The sequence below is a fragment of the Ctenopharyngodon idella genome, chromosome 10 (assembly GCF_019924925.1).
Source record: "Ctenopharyngodon idella isolate HZGC_01 chromosome 10, HZGC01, whole genome shotgun sequence".
NCBI lineage: Eukaryota > Metazoa > Chordata > Actinopteri > Cypriniformes > Xenocyprididae > Ctenopharyngodon > Ctenopharyngodon idella.
The window spans coordinates 47,047,809-47,068,119 of NC_067229.1; the positions used below are offsets into that span (position 1 = coordinate 47,047,809).

At 36.7% G+C, this 20,311-nt stretch overlaps 1 protein-coding gene across 3 annotated transcripts in view; it reads left to right on the forward strand.

Annotated features, from left to right (window-relative positions):
* cntnap3 (contactin associated protein family member 3) overlaps window positions 1-20,311 on the forward strand; it is a 122,765-nt gene that overhangs the window by 68,449 nt on the left and 34,005 nt on the right. For all 3 annotated transcript variants that reach the window (XM_051909751.1, XM_051909753.1, XM_051909754.1), the window contains exons 11-13: window positions 9,428-9,534; window positions 15,794-15,913; window positions 18,792-18,989. In XM_051909751.1, the coding sequence (XP_051765711.1) occupies window positions 9,428-9,534; window positions 15,794-15,913; window positions 18,792-18,989 (425 nt within the window). The remainder of the gene's footprint in view (window positions 1-9,427; window positions 9,535-15,793; window positions 15,914-18,791; window positions 18,990-20,311) is intronic.

A 20,311-nucleotide genomic window follows, 5' to 3' on the forward strand; every position in this document is an offset into this window, starting at 1 on the left:
TTAAATAGTAAAAATATTTCACAATATGACTGTTTTTTTCTGTATTTTTGATCAAATAAATGAAGCCTTGGTAAGCATAAAAGACTTCTTCCAAAAACATTAACTGACCCCAAATGTTTGAACGGTATATGGCTCACATGCAAAATTGATTACATAATTGCTGATAATTAAGATAATTGCATTTTATGTTTTCAAATGATATTATTGATCATTGAAGCATCTGGAGCCTTTGAATTCAACACTAAATTTTCTGCTTTAAAGTACCTCATAAACAAACAAAGATAAGCAATATGTTGTGCAATATAAGCAATATGTCCATTTAATAATAAATTATTTATTTATGCATTTTACTATCCTAACTATGCAGGAGTATATACTGTAGTTAGATGCATTTTATTATTGCATTTATCCTTTTATTTTTTATAGCATTTTGATTTTGCAACTCATTTTTGGGTCATGACCCACTGATTTAAATAATCATAATTTAGATTTTTTTTATACTTGTTCATATGAATATTTATTGTAGTTCTTGACATTAGTAACAGTTTTTCATGCCACAGATTAAAATGTGACGAGATTTCTCAACGAGGTGAAAAGCAATCTTGCGATATTGCCGTGAGGGAGAAATTAGGATAGAATATGCCACCGCTACGTTTACATTACTCCTCCACTGTCATTTTGCTTTTTATAGAAAAATAAAAACCTCATATGTAGTGTATGTATGTAGTGCAGCAGGAATCAGAGTTCACTGATCATGTGACGAGAGTAAGGGACAAGATGACTGACAAGACCATGGCGGAGGATTCGTTGCACAACAGAGCCTAAAAGTGTCTTACACATATTTTATCTTGTAGAATGCACACTCAGCGCTCCCTATTCACAGAGTACGCGTGATCACAAAATCGAAAGCAAAAGTAAAATGCGAGCGCGCATTCAAACGCAATTTCAACACCCCACACGTATCTCGTCTCGTCTCATGAGCTAACTGTCTCGTCACACCCCTAGTAAAAGCATGAAACACATTGCAGCCTAAAGACATTTAGAACCTATAATGCCTTGCCAGAGCTGTTTAGAAAGTCGTTGGTTGAGTCTGGGTTGTCACTGCTAGTCGGGAGGCTCAAACACACAGTAATGATTTGAAAGAGCCACAGGCGTGAGTTCACTCAACAGTTTTGTTTCAGCTTAAGCAGGTGCTGAATGTGCTGGAGCAGTGCTGAGTCATGAGTCTTTACAGTAAATTAAGTCTTTGTCATTCTTTTCAGCACCAACACGCCTCCTTTGTATGCAAATGAGTCTTGTGCCATATTCGCAGAAGTCAGCGCTATTTGCCGGGTGCAATTAACATTGTGCCATTAGTGACCACCGAAAACAGGAATCTCAATTTCATTTGATGTTTTCTGCACTTTCTATTGATCATGGCAGCAGTAAAATGCATTAAATGATGACCAAACGATGTTGAAAGCTTTATAGCAGGTCATATATCAAGACATGACGCATAGTTCATCATGCTTTCTGCATCTGAAATAGCCGATTTAGGTGTCTGAATCACAGTGGAGGAGTGATGCTGTACAGTCACAGTGGAACACATCAACTGCTCAAAACACATCTTTTTGTAAAGCTTTTTAATGTTTAATAATTATTGTTATTATCTATCACATATTATGTATTATTTTGCTGTTTTTTGAGATGTATTATAGCATCTTGGGTATTAGAAAGACTCATTACAAATAACATGTATTAGTGTTAGCATTATTAGTATTATTAGCGATGCACTGAAATTTCTGCTACCGAAAACCAATTTCTCGGCTGAAATACATTAATAAGAACACAATAACTGTCAGCCGTTTAAAAAGTTACCTAGATTTGGTTGTTGACCATTTAAAATGAACAATATTACCCACTTCAGCTTTAAATGAGCCTGTTTTCAGTGTTGAGTTGTTAAAAATGTTGCATGTTTGCATTTCTGCATCTCATCTCTCTCTTTGCTATTTGCTGCTGATAAGGTCAACTTAAGGTTGAGTCGTTGGCCTGGTTTCTGTCCGTCCTAATTTCCTCCGTTTGACCTCTGACCCCCAGGCTGAAAGTGCGAGTCTGTCTCCTTCCAGCTCTTGTCAGGTTCCCCTTGCGGCCCAAAGAAATGCATCAAAAAAGCGTCATGGAGATGCGTGCCTTTCCCCTGAACACCTGCTGCACTTGTCTTTCAGAAGGTGACTTCAGCTCTGCGGGCCGTCGTTGGTAGTCACCTCTTTGTGATTAGGGTCATGACGAGCGACCTTTGGCTGCCGTCGAGGAGGGTTGAGTATTCATGGAGGGATGGGAAGGGCAGCGTGGGGCATGTGTGTTTCGATGCCGTCAAGCTGCTGCTCAGAGCTGTTGTCATTTTGTTCTCTGTTCAGATGTGCAGAGCTCGCTGCCCTCACACACATTCTGCTTGAATAGATTTATTTTCTATTCTGTCCCGCAGCAGAGGCAGTTTTCTGTCTGAGGGACTTTTTGTGTTTGATCTAGGTTTATTGCTTGGGAGGCGAGTGGCGCATTGAAATTCCTCTTATATCCTTCACCACAAAACATGCAGATTCCTTTCAAGCTGTTTCATAGATAATTTCAGTTTTTTCCTATATATTTTTGTGTAAAATATATATATATATATATATATATACTCGTAGCTGTGCGATATGGCTCTATATCAGCACGGTCTATCACAACTACAGCCAAATCACAGCCGTGCTGATATAGAGCCTTATGCATATGCTGATATGCATTACCTGCATCTAGCTGATATTCTTCAGGTCAATCTTATATTCATAATCACAAAATCAGTTTGAATGTCCACTGAGAAAAACTATATCTTTGTCCTTTTAACATTTAATAAGATTAGTCAATGCATTTGTCAAATGCGTCTCATAAGATGTTGTTTAAAGTATAAACAATGTCCTTGTTTGCTGGTTTCAGTCCATTTCAATATAAAAGTCTTTGCAACTGACTTATCATAAAGACAGTCACTGCCGCCATCTAATGCCGTATTAATGTAACTTTCACTGAAGTCAAAATCACTAACAGACTCTTTCTCAATATCAAAAACTACGGCATGTTATTTATATAAAATATAATATATTGAACAATAATATTTAAATTAACAACAGCGCTCTAGTTAGTACATGATTTAATCTCAATGTAAATTTAAAGTTATGAAACTTAATATAGCCCTTAAGCCAAATCTATTAGCTCTGGAACAAGTAATAGATTAATAAGACCAAAGATTGCTCGTTTGATATACCCAAAACAAATTATACCTCATGTTTAACCACTATCTACATTAAAGCCAGCAGAAAATTCCCTAAGGACTGGCTGAGATGAAGCTGTTCTCTGCGGGTACATGAGCACTGAACGGTCGCTCACATCTCTGAAAGCGTCTAAACTTTCTAATTTTCTAATTTCTAAACTTTTTAATTTCTAAAGCGTCTAATTTTCAAAAAGGTGCTATGTTTACATATAAACCAGATATCTGAGGTATAAACAACTACATTCTCAACTAAATTCTGTTAGAAAATAACAGTAGTATCTATAAAAATATGGTGGGTTTGCTCGTCCACCATGACACTCGATGTGAGAATACTGAAAGCGGAGTGATTCAAGCGGTGAAACGGTTCCTGTGGCAATACTGGTAGAATGTCGCATGGCTGGAAAGACCTCTCAGCCAATCAGATACGAGAACCAGAATGAACTGTTGTATAAAAATATACATATGTTGCAAATGTATACTTTTTAAAGACCCCCTGTGGTGAAAATTAAGTTTTTAATGTTGTTTATGTCTTTAAGTCTTCAAGTTTATATGTCTGATATTAAGACAAACCTTGTGAATATCCATCAGTCAACACCATTGCTGAGTATTTTCTCCTTAAAACTGCAGTGCACCAAAGACAGTCTCAAAAACGTGGTTCAAAACCACCAATTTCCTACCGTCACAAACATGTAACCATGCAGGGCTTTTCTCCACTCACTTTCCATGATGTTCAAAGCTTTTCTAAGGATGCTGATTTTTAGAAGGCAGCTGTCTAACTCTGAGATGAAGAACAGGAATATGGTTTTGTAACATTAGCAATGCATTACTAGCTGTTTGATAACGTAGTCAAGCCAAAGGCTAATCATATCAATTACCGTTATGTGTCCGACGTTGTAGAGGGCGATACATAAAACACATTACCATTCTGATACATTGACTTGTAGACGACCCTGAATAATATGCTTTTGCTCTTCTTCTTCTGAATCACTTTCTGGTTCAAACATATATAGCTGAATTAAACCAATATTTCCACTTGCCATTGTGTAGCGTTTGCTACAGCTGACTGAGTGGAGCAGGTAGTCTGAGCTGGTGTGATTGAGTGGAGGCAGGGATAATTTGCATATTCATGATACTAAAAACAGCAAGTGTGTAGAGTTACATTCAAGCTATTTTTTAGGCATAAAGAGAAATTATTTTCACAGGAAAACTTGTTTAAATGTGAGAATTTAATATAAGGACTTTAAGAAATTTAAAGATTTGCCTGACCAATGGAAGTATTCAGGAAAGAAACACGCTCAGGAAATGTTACTTTTCAGTTCCATTTTTTTGAAACTCTCCCATTGACTTACATTTATAGAATGTTTGTGATTCAAAATGTAACTAACAATGATGATGTCACTGTAGCAGTTTTCTTTTCTGAATTCTGTTTGGGATTCTTCTTGCATGTATTTGCATACTGAATTGTGATTGGTTTTCTTTCTTGAATGAAAGCACGTTCTTTCATTCACAAACGCTAGCGAGAGCGCAAGGCAATGGAGCAGAATACAGCCATCTTAAGTTGAACTGTTTAAGTTTCTAACTTAAAATACTAGATTTGTATTATTGTCATTCGCAGATGGCAGCATGTGACTTAAAGAAGGAAGTGTTTGTTTTTCCTGTGAAATCTGGATTTTTAAACAATCTTGTTTCTTGTATTTCCCTGTCATCTCCATTGTCCTAGTATGTGTCCTTCAGGCAGAGATGCTAGTAGAAAATCATATTCCCAGATGTCAAGCCATTTTCATTAGCTGAGACCTCATTTCTTCAAAAATCATTTGTCCAAGATTAAAGTCACCACACAATTGAAACTTGACCCTATTTACTGGATTTATACATGTTCCTGTTCTTATTGTGAATGATTCATCAGTGCATGTGCATATGTTTGTCTTCAAAATCTTTCATGAAAATTTAATATCTTGCTATTCCTTTAACAAACTGGGTTTGTGTACTTTGTTTCTCACCTAAACATCACAGAGAAGATGTAAAATGGTCATGTAAAACATCTTACGCTGTAAGAAACCAGACCTTGACTAACATTTGGGGTCAGTAAGAATTTTTTTTAAATGAATACTTTTATTCAGCAAGGACACATTAAATTGCTCAAAAGTGACAGTAAAGACATTTATAGTGTTACAAAAGATTTCTATTTCAAATAAATACTGTTCTTTTGAACTTTCTATTCCTCAAAGAATCCTGGGAAAATGTATCATGGTTTCCACAAAAATATAAAGCAGCACAACTGTTTTCAACATTGATAATAATAAGAAGAAATGTTTGTTGAGCAGCAAATCAGCATATGGAGACTGGAGTAATGATGCTGAAAATTCAGCTTTGGTCACAGGAATAAATTACATTTTACATAATATATTCAAATAGAAAAGAGTTATTTCAAATTGTAATAATATTTCACAATATTGCTGTTTTTACTATATTTTTAATCAAATAAATTCAGCAGAAGAGACTTTTTCAGAAACCCAAACTTCTAAACGGTAGTAAAAAGAAAGGCAATGAAGGTCGAAATTCGGCGCCTTCTTTTTACAGTGTTTATTTATAGACACTGAGATCCTTTACATGTGTTTTGTTTGTGATTCGTGTATTGTCTGTCTCTGAGGATTATCTCATCACAGAAAACGCGACTGTTTGGCAAGTCGTGCTTGGATTTATCCTTTCTGCATGTTTCTTGGTCCGTCTCTGTGTGTGACAGTCAGTGAAGTCTGATCATTACTCGTGAAGGCAGATTACAGAAGAACAGAGGAGTCCGACTGCGCCGCGGCCCTGTGTGAAGCCGACCGCTGCGGTTCAGTTGTGTCCCTGCGAAGGGCTTGAAAAGCTCTGATGGGATCCGAGCCAACAAAGAGACGTGGCTCTCAGTATGCCATCAGCGCATGTGAGCCAAAAAGTGTGGTTTCATTTTTTTCCCTCGGTTTGAAGTGTCCGTTTTAAACGGAATGAAAGACGCACTCGATCCTGTTCCGATTATAAAGCTACAAAGCATGAAACCGGAGCGGAGAGTGTATCTGTCCTGGCCACCTAAAGCAGAACAAAGAGTGTTTGAATGGATCCTCTAAGACCATCATTGTGGCCACAAATGGAAATCTGGTGAAAGATGTCGTCGGTAAAGTGAGCGCTAGTAATGCGAGCATGCATATAATCCGCTGGCATTCCCGGGAGAGATGGGAGAGGCAGGGAATTGTTTTTCGGCTTGGGCAAGGACATTTATTCTGACTAGAAAGGATTCGCTTAACAAAGAGAAACTGGAAGGTGTTTGTGGTCGAAGAGGCTGCTTTGAGTCACTTGGTTAACCTTGCTTTGCTCTTAGCGAAAGTTTATAGCTTCTAAATCAAAGCAACGTGGCATAAATGTTTATTAGTGGTGTTTGCAAAGTCAATCTTGAGGTTAATGGTGTGATGAAACCTCTAATACAAAGTATTAAAGTTCAGTGTGTGCGTCGTCCTGCGGCGTTTGAGCTCCAGACATGAATGATTCCTCAAATCAGGTGTTCTGGTACTTTACTAAGTGATCAGATGAGTTAGTTGAGGTTTCTTGCACCAAAAACATACAGTTGTGGTCATAAGTTTATGTACACCCTGCAGAACATGTTAATAATTAAAGCTTAATAGTTTCATTAATAGATTTTCAGGGATTCAGATTTGAGTACTGAATAAAAAAACACCATGCAATTTTTATAGTCCCTCTTTGTTTAAATAATTAACAATTTGTTGATTCTGCAAGGTACATTCTGAACTGTAATTTAGTTGTTCATGCCCATTTTTCATGCTCTCTCTGAATTAAACAGGCTGTTTGTGCTTCTAGGATATCTTTATGTAAATGAAGTCAAAGAGATACATGTAGATTTATGATTATAATAATGAAGTATACTCATGATTTTGATTGTCTCACATCAGAGTGTTATGTAAACGTTATGTAAACAAAGAGTTATGTAAACGTTCTTGTTATCCAGGTCTTCTGAAGTCATACGAAGAAAATATAAATGTGAGAAACAGACCCAAAATTATGTAATTTATTTGCTTGCTTAATAATTCATATTTAATATTGATTTGCGTACTTAAACGGTAACATTTTATTTTGATAGTCCACTTACTACTCCACTACTAACTATAAGCAACTTTGCAACTACATATCAACTAATTTTCATTGGAGTTTTAGTAGACTGAAGCAGACTGTTAAAGGGATAGTTCACACAAAAATGAAAATTACCCCATGATTTACTCACCCTCAAACCATCCTAGGTGTATATGACTATCTTCTTTCAGACGAAAACAGTCGGAGATATTTTTAAAAATATCATTAGTCCTCCACGGTTTATAATGGTTGTGAAAGAAGATAGTCATATACATCTAGGATGGCTTGAGGATGAGTAAATCATGAGATAATTTTCATTTTTGGGTGAACTATCCCTTTAATAAACTGTTTGGTTAGGGTTCGGGTTAGTAAAATAAGTTTAGTTAGGTTAGTAGAATGTCTGTTGAGAGCATCAAACTAAAGTGTTTGCAGATATTAAGCAGACAGTCTTCTAATACTCTAATGAGAGTTAGTTGACATGTTGCAAAGTTACTTATAGTTAGTAGAATATCTAAATGGACCAATTGACCAAGTGTTACCTTCAAAACACAATGATGTTCATTTTTTACTTCAAATAATGTCCTGTTGTGCATTCTTTGATTCTGCTCCTAGAGCAATGGCCATGTATTTCCCTGCGATTTACATGCGACTGTCATACTGCATTTCTCGTTCATGTCACTAAAAGTGCACATGAATATGCATTTGAGCTCCAGACATGAATGATTCCTCAAACCAGGTGTGCTGTGACTTTACTAAGTGATTTTACATTGATCAATGCATCGCAGCTTGAAAATATATTATTAAAATTATCGTTGCGTTGCATTTACTGGCTTGATTTATACTGCTGCTGCTGTTGTTGTCACTGTTATTTAGCTGTCTTTTGGTTCAGAGTTCATATTTTTACTGAATTACAGTTGTTGATAATCACTATGTTTGAGATTTGTGTTGAGGTATGTGTGCATCTCTTTGCAACTTTTGTATGCAATATATTTGCCAGGGTAAAATGTGAGGAAAATAATGTTCATACCTTGTAGTAAGTTTAAAACACTACCTGTTACTCATGAGATGTACAAATGTATTTAAGTTGACTTTAATTGGAGCAAATTAGTTGAGTTAACTTAACAAGTTCAAAGCGATAGTGTGCCTTACTTTTTCAAGTTAGCTCAACTTTTTTACAATGTACTCCAAAACACGATCAGTATGTTTACACAATGAATCCAATCCGATTTTAGATTCTGAAAGTTCTGTTTATATGAACACTAAATGTTGTAAACGTATGGATTACTGCACTTTGCAAATGTATAAAGTATTTTTGAATCCAATTGAGAAAATAGATTAATAGTGTTTAATTTTTTCCTGTTGATCAGATTATTTCCGATTGATTGGGGTATTTACATGAGGGCTTTTCAGTGTTTTGGGTGCATGTAAATGTAGCTATAATAGTAATTTCTTACATCAGATAATGTCCTGTTAGTCTAATGTGTCCTGTTGCACATGCTTTGATTCAATAGCTTAAGATTTACATGTGACTGCCATACACTTTTAACAAAATGGTTTAATGGGGTTCTATATAGAACCCTACGGATCTAGACTCTATTTTAAAGAACGCTTGGTGCCAAAAGGCTTTATATAAGGAGAAATTCATACAATTTAATGAATTAAATTAAAACAAAATTATTTAATTAAAACTAAATCCATAATATGACCCTATGATGGGAACCCTTAAAAAGTTCTATATATGAAGTGCCTGACGGAACCCTTTAAAGTTCTATATAGAACCTTCTAAGAGTGTACTGTCAAAATTTCTTGTATATATTTCTTGTAAAAGTGCATACGACAATATCACCATGTGCTTTTCCAACTCTAGGATCAGATAAAGCCAACAGCAAGGTTTTCACTTTGTGCATAACTCTCTACAAAGGCTGCATGTGTAATGCTGAATGATTGTGTTTCTCTGTATCTTATTGTCCTTGAGATCAAACATCAAATATGATTTTTCATTTTCATGTTTTTTTACACCAGATGCTCCCCGAGTCATTGTGAACATGGAGGGAAATGCTCGCAGTCATGGAGCACGTTTCACTGCAACTGTTCTGCCACAGGCTACAGCGGAGCGACCTGCCACAGCTGTAAGAACACTTCTGAAATATAGACACTACAAACATTACCTGTGCGTTTATTCCACGTTTAAAGTCAAGGACACATCAGGAGTCAAATGCAGAGAGAATAGTTTACTCCATCTGCAAGATGTTTCCCCAAACATACATATACACTGCTCAAAAAAATTAAAGGAACACTTTGAAAACACATCAGATCTCAAAGGGGAAAAATATCATGCTGGATATCTATACTGATATGGACTGGGTAATGTGTTAGAAATGAAAGGATGCCACATCGTTTGATGGAAATGAAAATTATCAACCTACAGAGGACTAAATTCAAAGACACCCCGAAAATGAAAGTGAAAAAATGATGCAGCAGACTAGTTCATTTTGCTGAAATTTCATTGCAGCAACTCAAAATGGTACTCAGTAGTTTGTATGGCCCCCACAGGCTTGTATGCATGCCTGACAACGTCGGGGCATGCTCCTAATGAGACGACGGATGGTGTCCTGGGGTATTTCCTCCCAGATCTGGACCAGGGCATCACTGAGCTCCTGGACAGTCTCAGGTGCAACCTGGCCCAGAGGTGTTCTATTGGATTTAGGTCAGGCGAGCGTGGGGGCCATTCAATGGTATCAATTCCTTCATCATCCAGGAACTGCCTGCATACTCTCGCTACATGAGGCCGGGCATTGTCGTGCACCAGGAGGAACCCAGGACCCACTGCACCAGTGTAGGGTCTGACAATGGGTCCAAGGATTTCATCCCGATACCTAATGGCAGTCAGGGTGCCCTTGTCTAGCCTGTAGAGGTCTGTGCGTCCCTCCATGGATATGCCTCCCCAGATCATCACTGACCCACCACCAAAATGGTCATGCTGAACAATGTTACAGGCAGCATAACATTCTCCACGGCTTCTCCAGAATCTTTCACGTCTGTCACGTGCTCAGGGTGAGCCTGTTCTCATCTGTGAAAAGCACAGGGCGCCGGTGGCGGACCTGCCAATTCTGGTGTTCAATGGCAAATGCCATTCGAGCTCCACGGTGCCGGGCAGTGAGCACAGGGCCCACTAGAGGACGTTGGGCCCTCAGGCCACCTTCATGAAGTCTGTTTCTGATTGTTCGGTCAGAGACATTCACACCAGTGGCCTGCTGGAGGTCATTTTGTAGGGCTCTGGCAGTGCTCATCCTGTTCCTCCTTGCACAAAGGAGCAGATACCGGACCTTCTATGGCCCTGCTCTCCTAGAGTAACTGCCTGTATCCTGGAATCTCCTCCATGCTCTTGAGACTGTGCTGGGAGACACAGCAAACCTTCTGGCAATGGCACGTATTGATGTGCCATCCTGGAGGAATTGGACTGCCTGTGCAACCTCTGTAGGGTCCAGGTATCGCCTCATGCTACCAGTAGTGACACTGACCCTAGCCAAATGCAAAACTAGTGAAAAACAGTCAGAAAAGATGAGTAGGGAAAAAATGTCCGTGGCCTCCACCTGTAAAACCATTCCTGTTTTGTGGTCGTCTCATTGTTACCCATCTAGTGCACCTGTTGTTAATTTCATTAACACCAAAGCAGCTGAAACTGATTAACAACCCCCTCTGCTACTTAACTGACCAGATCAGTATCCCACAGGTTTAACTGACTTGATGCTATTCTCTGATTAAAAAGTGTTCCTTTAATTTTTTTGAGCAGTGTCTATTCAGTGTGAATATACATCAGAAATGTCCGGCCAATAGGAAAATTGACATCTTCACCCTATATAAAAATATTATTAAATTTTTGATTTTGATTTTGTAAGCATATTGCGTACTTGTGCTTGGAGTCAATTGTTTTATTTGGTCAGGAAATAACATATTTTTTGTCCAGGCAAAGAAATTATGAACACATGCTTTTGCAAGTTTTAAACAAGAGAGAACCAAATGAAATATTTTTCCTGTGAGCTTTTTGTTTTTCTATGCCTTTTTTATTTGCCTTTTTTGCCAAATAATTTTGTCAGATCAATACCTTAACCAAGTTTAGTGTTTTGTTCTTCCTTCATATTTAAATATTTAAAAAATATAAAATATTTTCCTCATATTTTGATGGTTTAATTGAACTTGTAGGGTCATTAAAAATAAATATCCCCTCCGGACATCACCTTCGGCCAGTAATGTAGGTGACAAACAGCAGTATTTACCTAAATATTTATTTCAAAAACATAAAAAAGTTACTTTCATGCAGTTAGTATCTACTTTGAATTTGTTGTTCCTCAATACTGCTTAACTCTTCGTTGATAAAATACGTCCAGAACGTTCCCTGTCAATTAGCGCTGGATCTAGAGTTCATCTGCTAATATTCCTCAGCAGACACGAGCCAGTAAAGTGTTTAAATGAGTATGTAGATGCACTTTCTTATCTGCGTTGTTTCGAACTTTTAATGAAAATTGAATTAGTGTGGAACGACCGTGAAGGCTGGATGCGGACATGGTTGTGTAACTCACTTCATTATGACACAGATCACATAGTATGTTGTAACTGTGTTATATTTGAGTTTGAACTCACTACAAACTTTCTCTTTGGCTCACATTCATTGTGACAGATTCAAAACAATATATTTTGTACTATTACGCAAATATTGCATTCAGAGCAAATAATCAGAATCATATATTGTCCACTTAATTTTGTGTGACATATCCGTTGAATAAAACTTCCCACCTAGTGTATTTGTGTTATAAAGCGAAGGCAGTGATTCATCTGAAGTCTGCTGCCATAAATATTGCATGCAAACAGAGCAGCTTTAATTATGACCTTCTGCATCTGTTTAGCTCTGATTTCATGATGTAATGCAAATGGGGGAAGATAACTATCAATTAAGGTGGTTAGAGGGGAAATGGATTACTGTAGGTTTCACTTTCAAGGAAAATAATTACAGTCTATATGCAATCTGTTTGTTTCAATCTGTTTATTTCAGTCTGCTTATTTCATATGCAAGAGATAGAGGAGAATTATTTTTATGGACAGATTTGAGTTTGTGAACTAATAAAGCGTCATAAGAACCTGATCCCAAGCCCAGAAAAGCAATAATAAAAAATAAAAAAATCTATACAGTTACATACTGTACATTTATACTCTTCCACATATTGCATATATTATATAGTAAACATTATTTAAAAAATATATATTACATTAGATTTTTTTTATTTTTTTTTATTTGCTATTCTGATTAATTATTTTCCTTGAAAGCGAAACCTATTATAGTAATCCACTTTCCCCTAAACATCTTACTAAATGATTACTAAACGTAGAATACACATAAAAACGTGTTGTTGTTTGCTATTATAGATCAGTGAGTGTGCAGATATATTCAGCTACTGTGCAGAAATGTTCTTCCATTTATAAACCTCCAAACACTCCTCTGACTGACAGCAGCTTTATATGAGATCTAATTATGAGGTCGCACTATAAAGTCCCTCTCAATAATGCTCACCCTTTAAAACAGCTCAAGTGTGAGCGTCTTAAATGCTGCCACCATTAAACATTTGAGTGACATGTGCTTAATTTCAGCCGAAATCTATTCCACACTCTTTTATGGGACCAAAACAGGCCTTTTCACTTCATTTAAGACTTGGTGTAAATCCATAAGGGTGTAAAACTCAACCTCTGCGGCTAATGAGCGCCTGACCTTGTGTCATATTTTATATTGTTTCTTTACAGGCCTCATATCATGAGGAATTCAATTTTCCTTGCTTTTCTGGGATAAAAGTGCTCAGTATGCGATGAAAATATGTGTTTCAGAAAACAAAATGTCCTATTCAGTACAAAAAGGTTATTAAAACTGCTGTAGGCTGCAAAATGACTTATGCAAACTATTAATGCAATTAATGATAAACACATCCACACCTACAGTAGTGGTCAAAAGTGATGTCTGGTGGGGATATTTGTTTTTAATGATCCTACATATTCAATTAAACCATCAAAATATGAGGAAAATATTTTATATTTTTTAAATAGGGAAGAACAAAACACTAAACTTGGTTACGGTGTTTATCTGACAAAATTTTTGGGCAAATGTATGGAAGCTTGTTTCCGCCACTAAATAAAAAAAATAAAAAAGGTAATTGTGGCTTTTTATCTCGCAATTCGCAAAGTCAGAATTGCGAGATTTAAACTCACAATTGCGAGCAGGGCGGGTAATATGACCATAATATGATAAATTTTATAATTTTATAAGCTATTTTTGTTAGGCTATATAAAAAGAACAAAGAAGAAAATTTGCAAATTACAAATACAGTAGTAAATTAAATAGCCTAAACTCGTTTTCAGATACAGTAGGTTTATTTAACATGTATACATTTATTTAGCATCTTTTGTTGTTTAATTAACATTAATGACAGACATGTATTTAATTGGGCTGCTGAATGCATGGACGTAATATACTGACACACATCCAGTTTTTACCCACCTGTTTACGCCCACTTAACCGACTGTATTCACGTGAGATACTCCACACGATGGGCATTTTGACATCTGTGTGTGTGTATTTGACTACTCAGGCGCAAGGAGATCTGATTGCGCGCACGAAAGAGAGAGAGAGCGTTTCTGTTGTGTGTCATTCAGTGCGATTCCGCCTATCCCGCCTTCACTAACTGCAAGTTAATCAATAACGAATTGTGATTGGATTGTAATTTTGTACTACAATGAGCTTGGCTACCATTGATTAGGCTGTAGGCTGAAATTATATTCAACCCGCCACGTATTAATATTATAAAGCGACGAGTATATTTTTGGTGCGCCAAAAAAACAAAATAACGATTTCAAAACACTGCTTCAGGAAGCTTCGGAGCGTTATGAATCTTTTGTGTCATGATTCGAATCGCGTGTCAAACCGGTAAACTGCTGAAATCACGTGACTTTGGCGCTCCGAACTGCTGATTCAACACAAAAGATTCATAACGCTCCGAAGCGTCATATAAGTCGTTATTTTGTTTTTTTGGCGCACCAAAAATATTCTCGCCGCTTTATAATATTAATATTGAACCACTGTACTCACATGAACTGATTTAAATATGTTTTTAGTACATTAATGGATCTTGAGAGAGGAAATGTCATTGCTGGCTATGGAGGCCTCATTGAGCCATTGGATTTCAACAAAAATATCTTAATTTGTGTAATATCTTAATCTTCATTTTTGGGTGAACTAACCCTTTAATGTCAAGCACTGATTGCGAATTATAAAGTCAGATTTGTGAGAAATAAAGTCTCAATTCTGACTTTTTTTCTAAGAATTGCGAGATATAAACTCACAATTGCGAGTTAATAAGACAGAATTACATGATATAAACCCGCAATTGCGTCTTATAAAGTAAGAATTGTGAGATATAAACTCGCAATTCTAACTTTTTTCTCAGAATTGTGAGATATAAACTTGCAATTGCGAGAAAAAAAGTCAGAATTGTGAGATAAAAAGTTGCGATTACCTTCTTTATTTTTTATTTCATGGCGGAAACAAGCTTCCATACAAATGACACCTTTAGGTTTCATTTTACTGTGAAAAAAATGCATAGAAAAGCAAAAAGCTCACAGGAAAAAGTATACATTGACTACAACATAATCAGTTATTAATATTTTGTTAGTTCTCTCTTGTTTTTGCATGTGTTGTATGACAGCCTGGACAAAAATTATGTTGCACAATTTGGCATACTTCATTACGTTATCACAAATAAAACAATCGACTCCAAGAACAACTATGCATTATGCTTACAAAATCTTTAACTAATTTTTAATAATATTTGAACAAAGGTCAAATGTCAATTTTCCTTGGCCAGACATCACTTTTGCCCACTACTGATTCAGTCATTTAAATTAGTGTTTTGTTAGTAATGTTTTGTGTAAATTTGTGTATTTATTTATTAGTTTTAATGCTGCCACCCTACTTGTTTTGTGCCAGATAAATACTAATTTTTGTGATAAAATAATTATATAAAGATCTTGGTGTCATTTTTCTGGTAGCTAACTATATTTTCTAAAGGGCAGCTTGACTGGAATCTTACCATCCTGTTTAACACGTCATAACATTTACAGGGTGTGAAAAAAAGTGATGTTTTTATGTGAGCCGCATTTTCACACATGTTGCATGAACTGGTCACAACTTCATCTGTAGACAGACAGTGTGAATGCGCACTCGTTTATGTATGTTACTGTTATTATTCACAGCTCTGAAAGAGAACAGCCTCACCTCATTATCTCTCCACACATGCATTTTGAAAACTTCTTCTGTGTTTGATTAACCTAATACTTCTGTGTTTACAGCCGTTTATGAAGCGTCGTGTGAGGCGTACAAACACAAAGGAAACACGTCTGGCTTTTACTACATAGACGTGGATGGAAGCGGCCCCATCAAACCTCAACTAATCTACTGCAACATGTCAGGTGAATCTCACGCAGCGTATCCAAAGTGATTAAATCCCTTTAAACACTCCGTAATTGGGACTTTAATCCACAGCTTTTGATCCTTCACGCACCGTGTCACACCCCGCGGAGGAAGTCAGCTGTGACACTCGTGGAAAAAAACACTTTAGAAGAACCCGACAGATCAACCTTTGAGCATGTCTGTGCGATGTGTGCTCTTACAAATAAAGTTTTAAAAGGGCTTTACAGCCTGATGCAATAGAACAAGCTTTTGAAGTGCTATGGTTTCTTAGAAAACCATCACATTACCTTTAGATCTTCACTTTTCCTTTGTTAAACTCGATATGAAATCCATATTGACTCTTTTTACATCCTTATTAGTACACATTGCTCATCTTATTGTGCATGATTCATCAGTGCATGTTATTCTAAAGAAAAAAATCTTTACTTCATAAGTTGTAAACTAATGTTCAAAATAATTAATTAGTTTGAGCAGGACAAACTTAAATTAAACTACTTAATTCAGTCAAATTAACTTTTATGTGTATTTAGCACTTTCTTTTTCTTTTGGGTTCACAGAACGGACATACACTATATTGCCAAAAGTTTTGGGATGCCTGCCTTTACGTGCACATGAACTTTAATGACATCCCATTCTTAATCCGTAGGGTTTAATATGGAGTTGGCCCATCCTTTGCAGCTATAACAACCTCAACTCTTCTGGGAAGGCTTTCCACAAGGTTTAGGAGTGTGTTTATGGCAATTTTTGACCATTCTTCTAGAAGCGCATTTGTGAGGTCAGGCAGTGATGTTGGAGAGAAGGCCTGGCTCGCAGTCTCCGCTCTAATTCATCCCAAAGGTGTTCTATCGGGTTGAGGTCAGGACTCTGTGCAGGCCAGTCAAGTTCCTCCACACCAAGCTCGCTCATCCATGTCTTTATGGACCTTGCTTTGTGCACTGGTGCACAGTCATGTTGGAACAGGAAGGGGCCATCCCCAAACTGTTCCCACAAGGTTGGGAGCATGAAATTGTCCAAAATGTCTTGGTATGCTGAAGCATTAAGAGTTCCTTTCACTGGAACTAAGGGGCCAAGCCCAACCCCTGAAAAACAACCCCACACCATAATCCCCCCTCCACCAAACTTTACACTTGGCACAATGCAGTCAGGCAAGTTCCGTTCTCCTGGCAACCGCCAAACCCAGACTTGTCCATCAGATTGCCAGACAGAGAAGCGTGATTCGTCACTCCAGAGAACATGTCTCCACTGCTCTAGAGTCCAGTGGCGGCGTGCTTTACACCACTGCATCCGACTCTCTGCATTGCACTTGGTGATGTAAGACTTGGATGCAGCTGCTCGGCCATGGAAACCCATTCCATGAAGCTCTCTACGCACTGTTCTTGAGCTAATCTGAAGGCCACACGAAGTTTGGAGGTCTGTAGCTATTGACTCTGCAGAAAGTTGGCGACTTCTGCGCACTGTGCGCCTCAGCATGCGCTGACCCCGCTCTGTGATTTTACGTGAGTTGCTGTTGTTCCCAATTGCTTCCACTTTGTTATGATACCACTGACAGTTGACCGTGGAATATTTAGTAGTGAGGAAATTTCACGAATGGACTTATTGCACAGGTGGCAACCTATCACGGTGCCACGCTTGAATTCACTGAGCTCCTGAGAGTGACCCATTCTTTCACAAATGTTTGTAGAAGCAGTCTGCATGCCTAGGTGCTTGATTTTATACACCTGTGGCCATGGAAGTGATTGGAACACCTGAATTCAATGATTTGGAGGGGTGTCCCAATACTTTTGGCAATATAGTGTATTTTAAGTAAACTGAACTGTTTCATTGTTTTGAGTTTTATTAACTAATTTCTATTAATTTAGACAAACTTAAGTTTACCAAGATTAACTGAAACTGGGCTGGGAGTTCTATTATTTTCCAACAAGCTATGCCTGTGGCACTCGAAGGGGAAAGTAAATGCTAAAATGCTGACTTAAACTTTGAATTTCTTAACTTAAACATTTTGATGTAACCGATTGACTCAATTAATTTGAGTTTTGCCAACTTATTCGGGTTTACAGCCAATGAATTCCCAATGGTTTCATTTTTTCCCTCATTCAGTATCGTATTTCACATTAGTATTATTTCAGACTTTATTTTAATTTATATGTTTTCATTTTTTATATATATATATGTTTTTTTTTATATCTATTTTCATTTTTTGTTCATTTTACTAAACAATTTGTTTTTTATTAACATTATTTATTACAGTTTATATATAAAACATTTTAAAAATAACTTTTTAGTAATATTTTTTAGCATTTTTGCCATTTTTTAACTAGTTTTTGGGGTTTAAATTATTCTAATTAGTTTTTATTTCAGTTATAGTTTTAGTAACTTTAGTACTTCAACTTATTTTATTTCAGTTAGCTGCTGAAAAAAAGCCTCATATTCTTATAAAAAAATTATCTAATATTTATATTTATATTATTTTATTTCAATTAAGGAAAATGTTTTGTAATAAATTCAGTTTTAGTTTTTGTTTACGATAACAACGCTGTGTCGTGTCACATTGCAAAAGTAAAATGGGTTGAAAATGTCGTTTCATGTTGATTTTAACATAATAGTCATTATGAAGAACCTAAAATGAAACATCAATAATCTCCAATAATAATAAAGAACCATAAACTTGATAAAGATTCTTTGAACACAAGAACCTCTAATTTCATGATTGTTTAGTAGATATCACATGCTTTGGGTTTTTTTATGAACTTCCTGTGACTTTTTGAAGGTCATGTGACTGTTGCATAGGTGAAAATCAGCAACGCCCTGAGCTAAAACAGTCCTGCAGAGTGTGTCATTTTGGCCTTTTCATTGTTTGAATCCCTCTTGTCCCTGCAGATAAAGCATGGATGGTGATACAACACAATAACACGGAGCTCACCAAATTAAAAACGTCCTCGGGGATAAATCAGCATTTAGCCCACTTTAACTATTCCGCCGACGCGGAGCAGATCCAGGCGATAATTACCCAGGCGGAGTACTGCGAGCAGGAACTCTCCTACCACTGCAAAAAGTCACGGCTCTTGAACACACCAGGTAAGCCCTTTTTATTAGGAATATCGATCGCCCCCTCCATATGAAAGGTCAGGCTTATTAAAACCTCGCTCCATCTGCAGACTCTCGCATGACGCTTAAGCAAACGGCACAAATTGATTGTTATACTCTGTTACGGACAGTTTATATCGAGTCATATTCCACCCCCCCCCCTGCTTTTTTTGGCTTTAAATTAATTGAAAGGCACCTTTAGAGTACATTATTCATGTGCATTTGTACCTTTGAAGTGCTTTTATCATGTTTGTTTGTTTGTTTGTTTGTTTGTGTGGGTTTGTCATGGGCGTTTTGTACAGTGTCTATCTATCACAGGTCGAGTGATAACGGTTCTCGTAGTCTCTCAAATAAACACGAAACATCGACGCTCTCCGCACCCACAGTAATTGCGTCCATTAGTTGTCTCATTATCGGAGTTCTTGATGAGATGAGGAGAGCACGGTGTCAGGCGTAAATAAGAAATGTTGGAAATGTCAGGTGAGTGGTAATGAAAATAACACGCTCATCTCGATTAAACCTGGACAGATGCATTTAGAGGACGACGGGTGCGGGAGTGTGATCGTCTAGAAGTGAAAAATCACACATGAGATCTCTTTAACATCTCAATTCTTTCTATTAGACAGAAATGAGATTAAATGTAGAGCAAATAGAGCCTGCTTCTTGGATGTTTGTCATGAGAAAAAGACCACAGTAATCACACACATCATCTCAAAATGTGTCAAATTGGGCTCAGATTTGCTAAGATCCTAAAGTCATTCATCTCGAAATGAACTCGAACATTTCTTATCAAATTCAGGGTGAAATGATCTAAACTATTGACCCATTTGTGTCTATTTTTTATTTCCTTTAAAAGAACTTTAGTATAAACTATGGAAGCTTGTTTCTGCAAAGGAATAAAATTATTTAAAAGATAATTGCGAGTTTATATCTCGCAATTCTGACTTTTTTTCTTGCAATTGAGTTTATATCTCACAATTCTGACTTTTTTCTCACAATTGCGAGTTTATATTTCACAATTCTGACTTTTTTCTCACAATTGCGAGTTTATATTTCACAATTCTGACTTTTTTTTTTCTCACAATTGAGTTTATATCGCACAATTCTGACTTTTTTCTCACAATTGCAAGTTTAAATCTCGCAATTCTGACTTTTTTCTCACAATCAATTCTGACTTTTTTTCTCTTATTGTGTTTATATCTCACAATTTCTGACTTTTTTCTTAAAATTTCGAGTTTAAATCTCGCAATTCTGACTTTTTTTCTTACAATTTCGAGTTTATATCTCCCAATTCTGACTTTTTTCTTGTAATT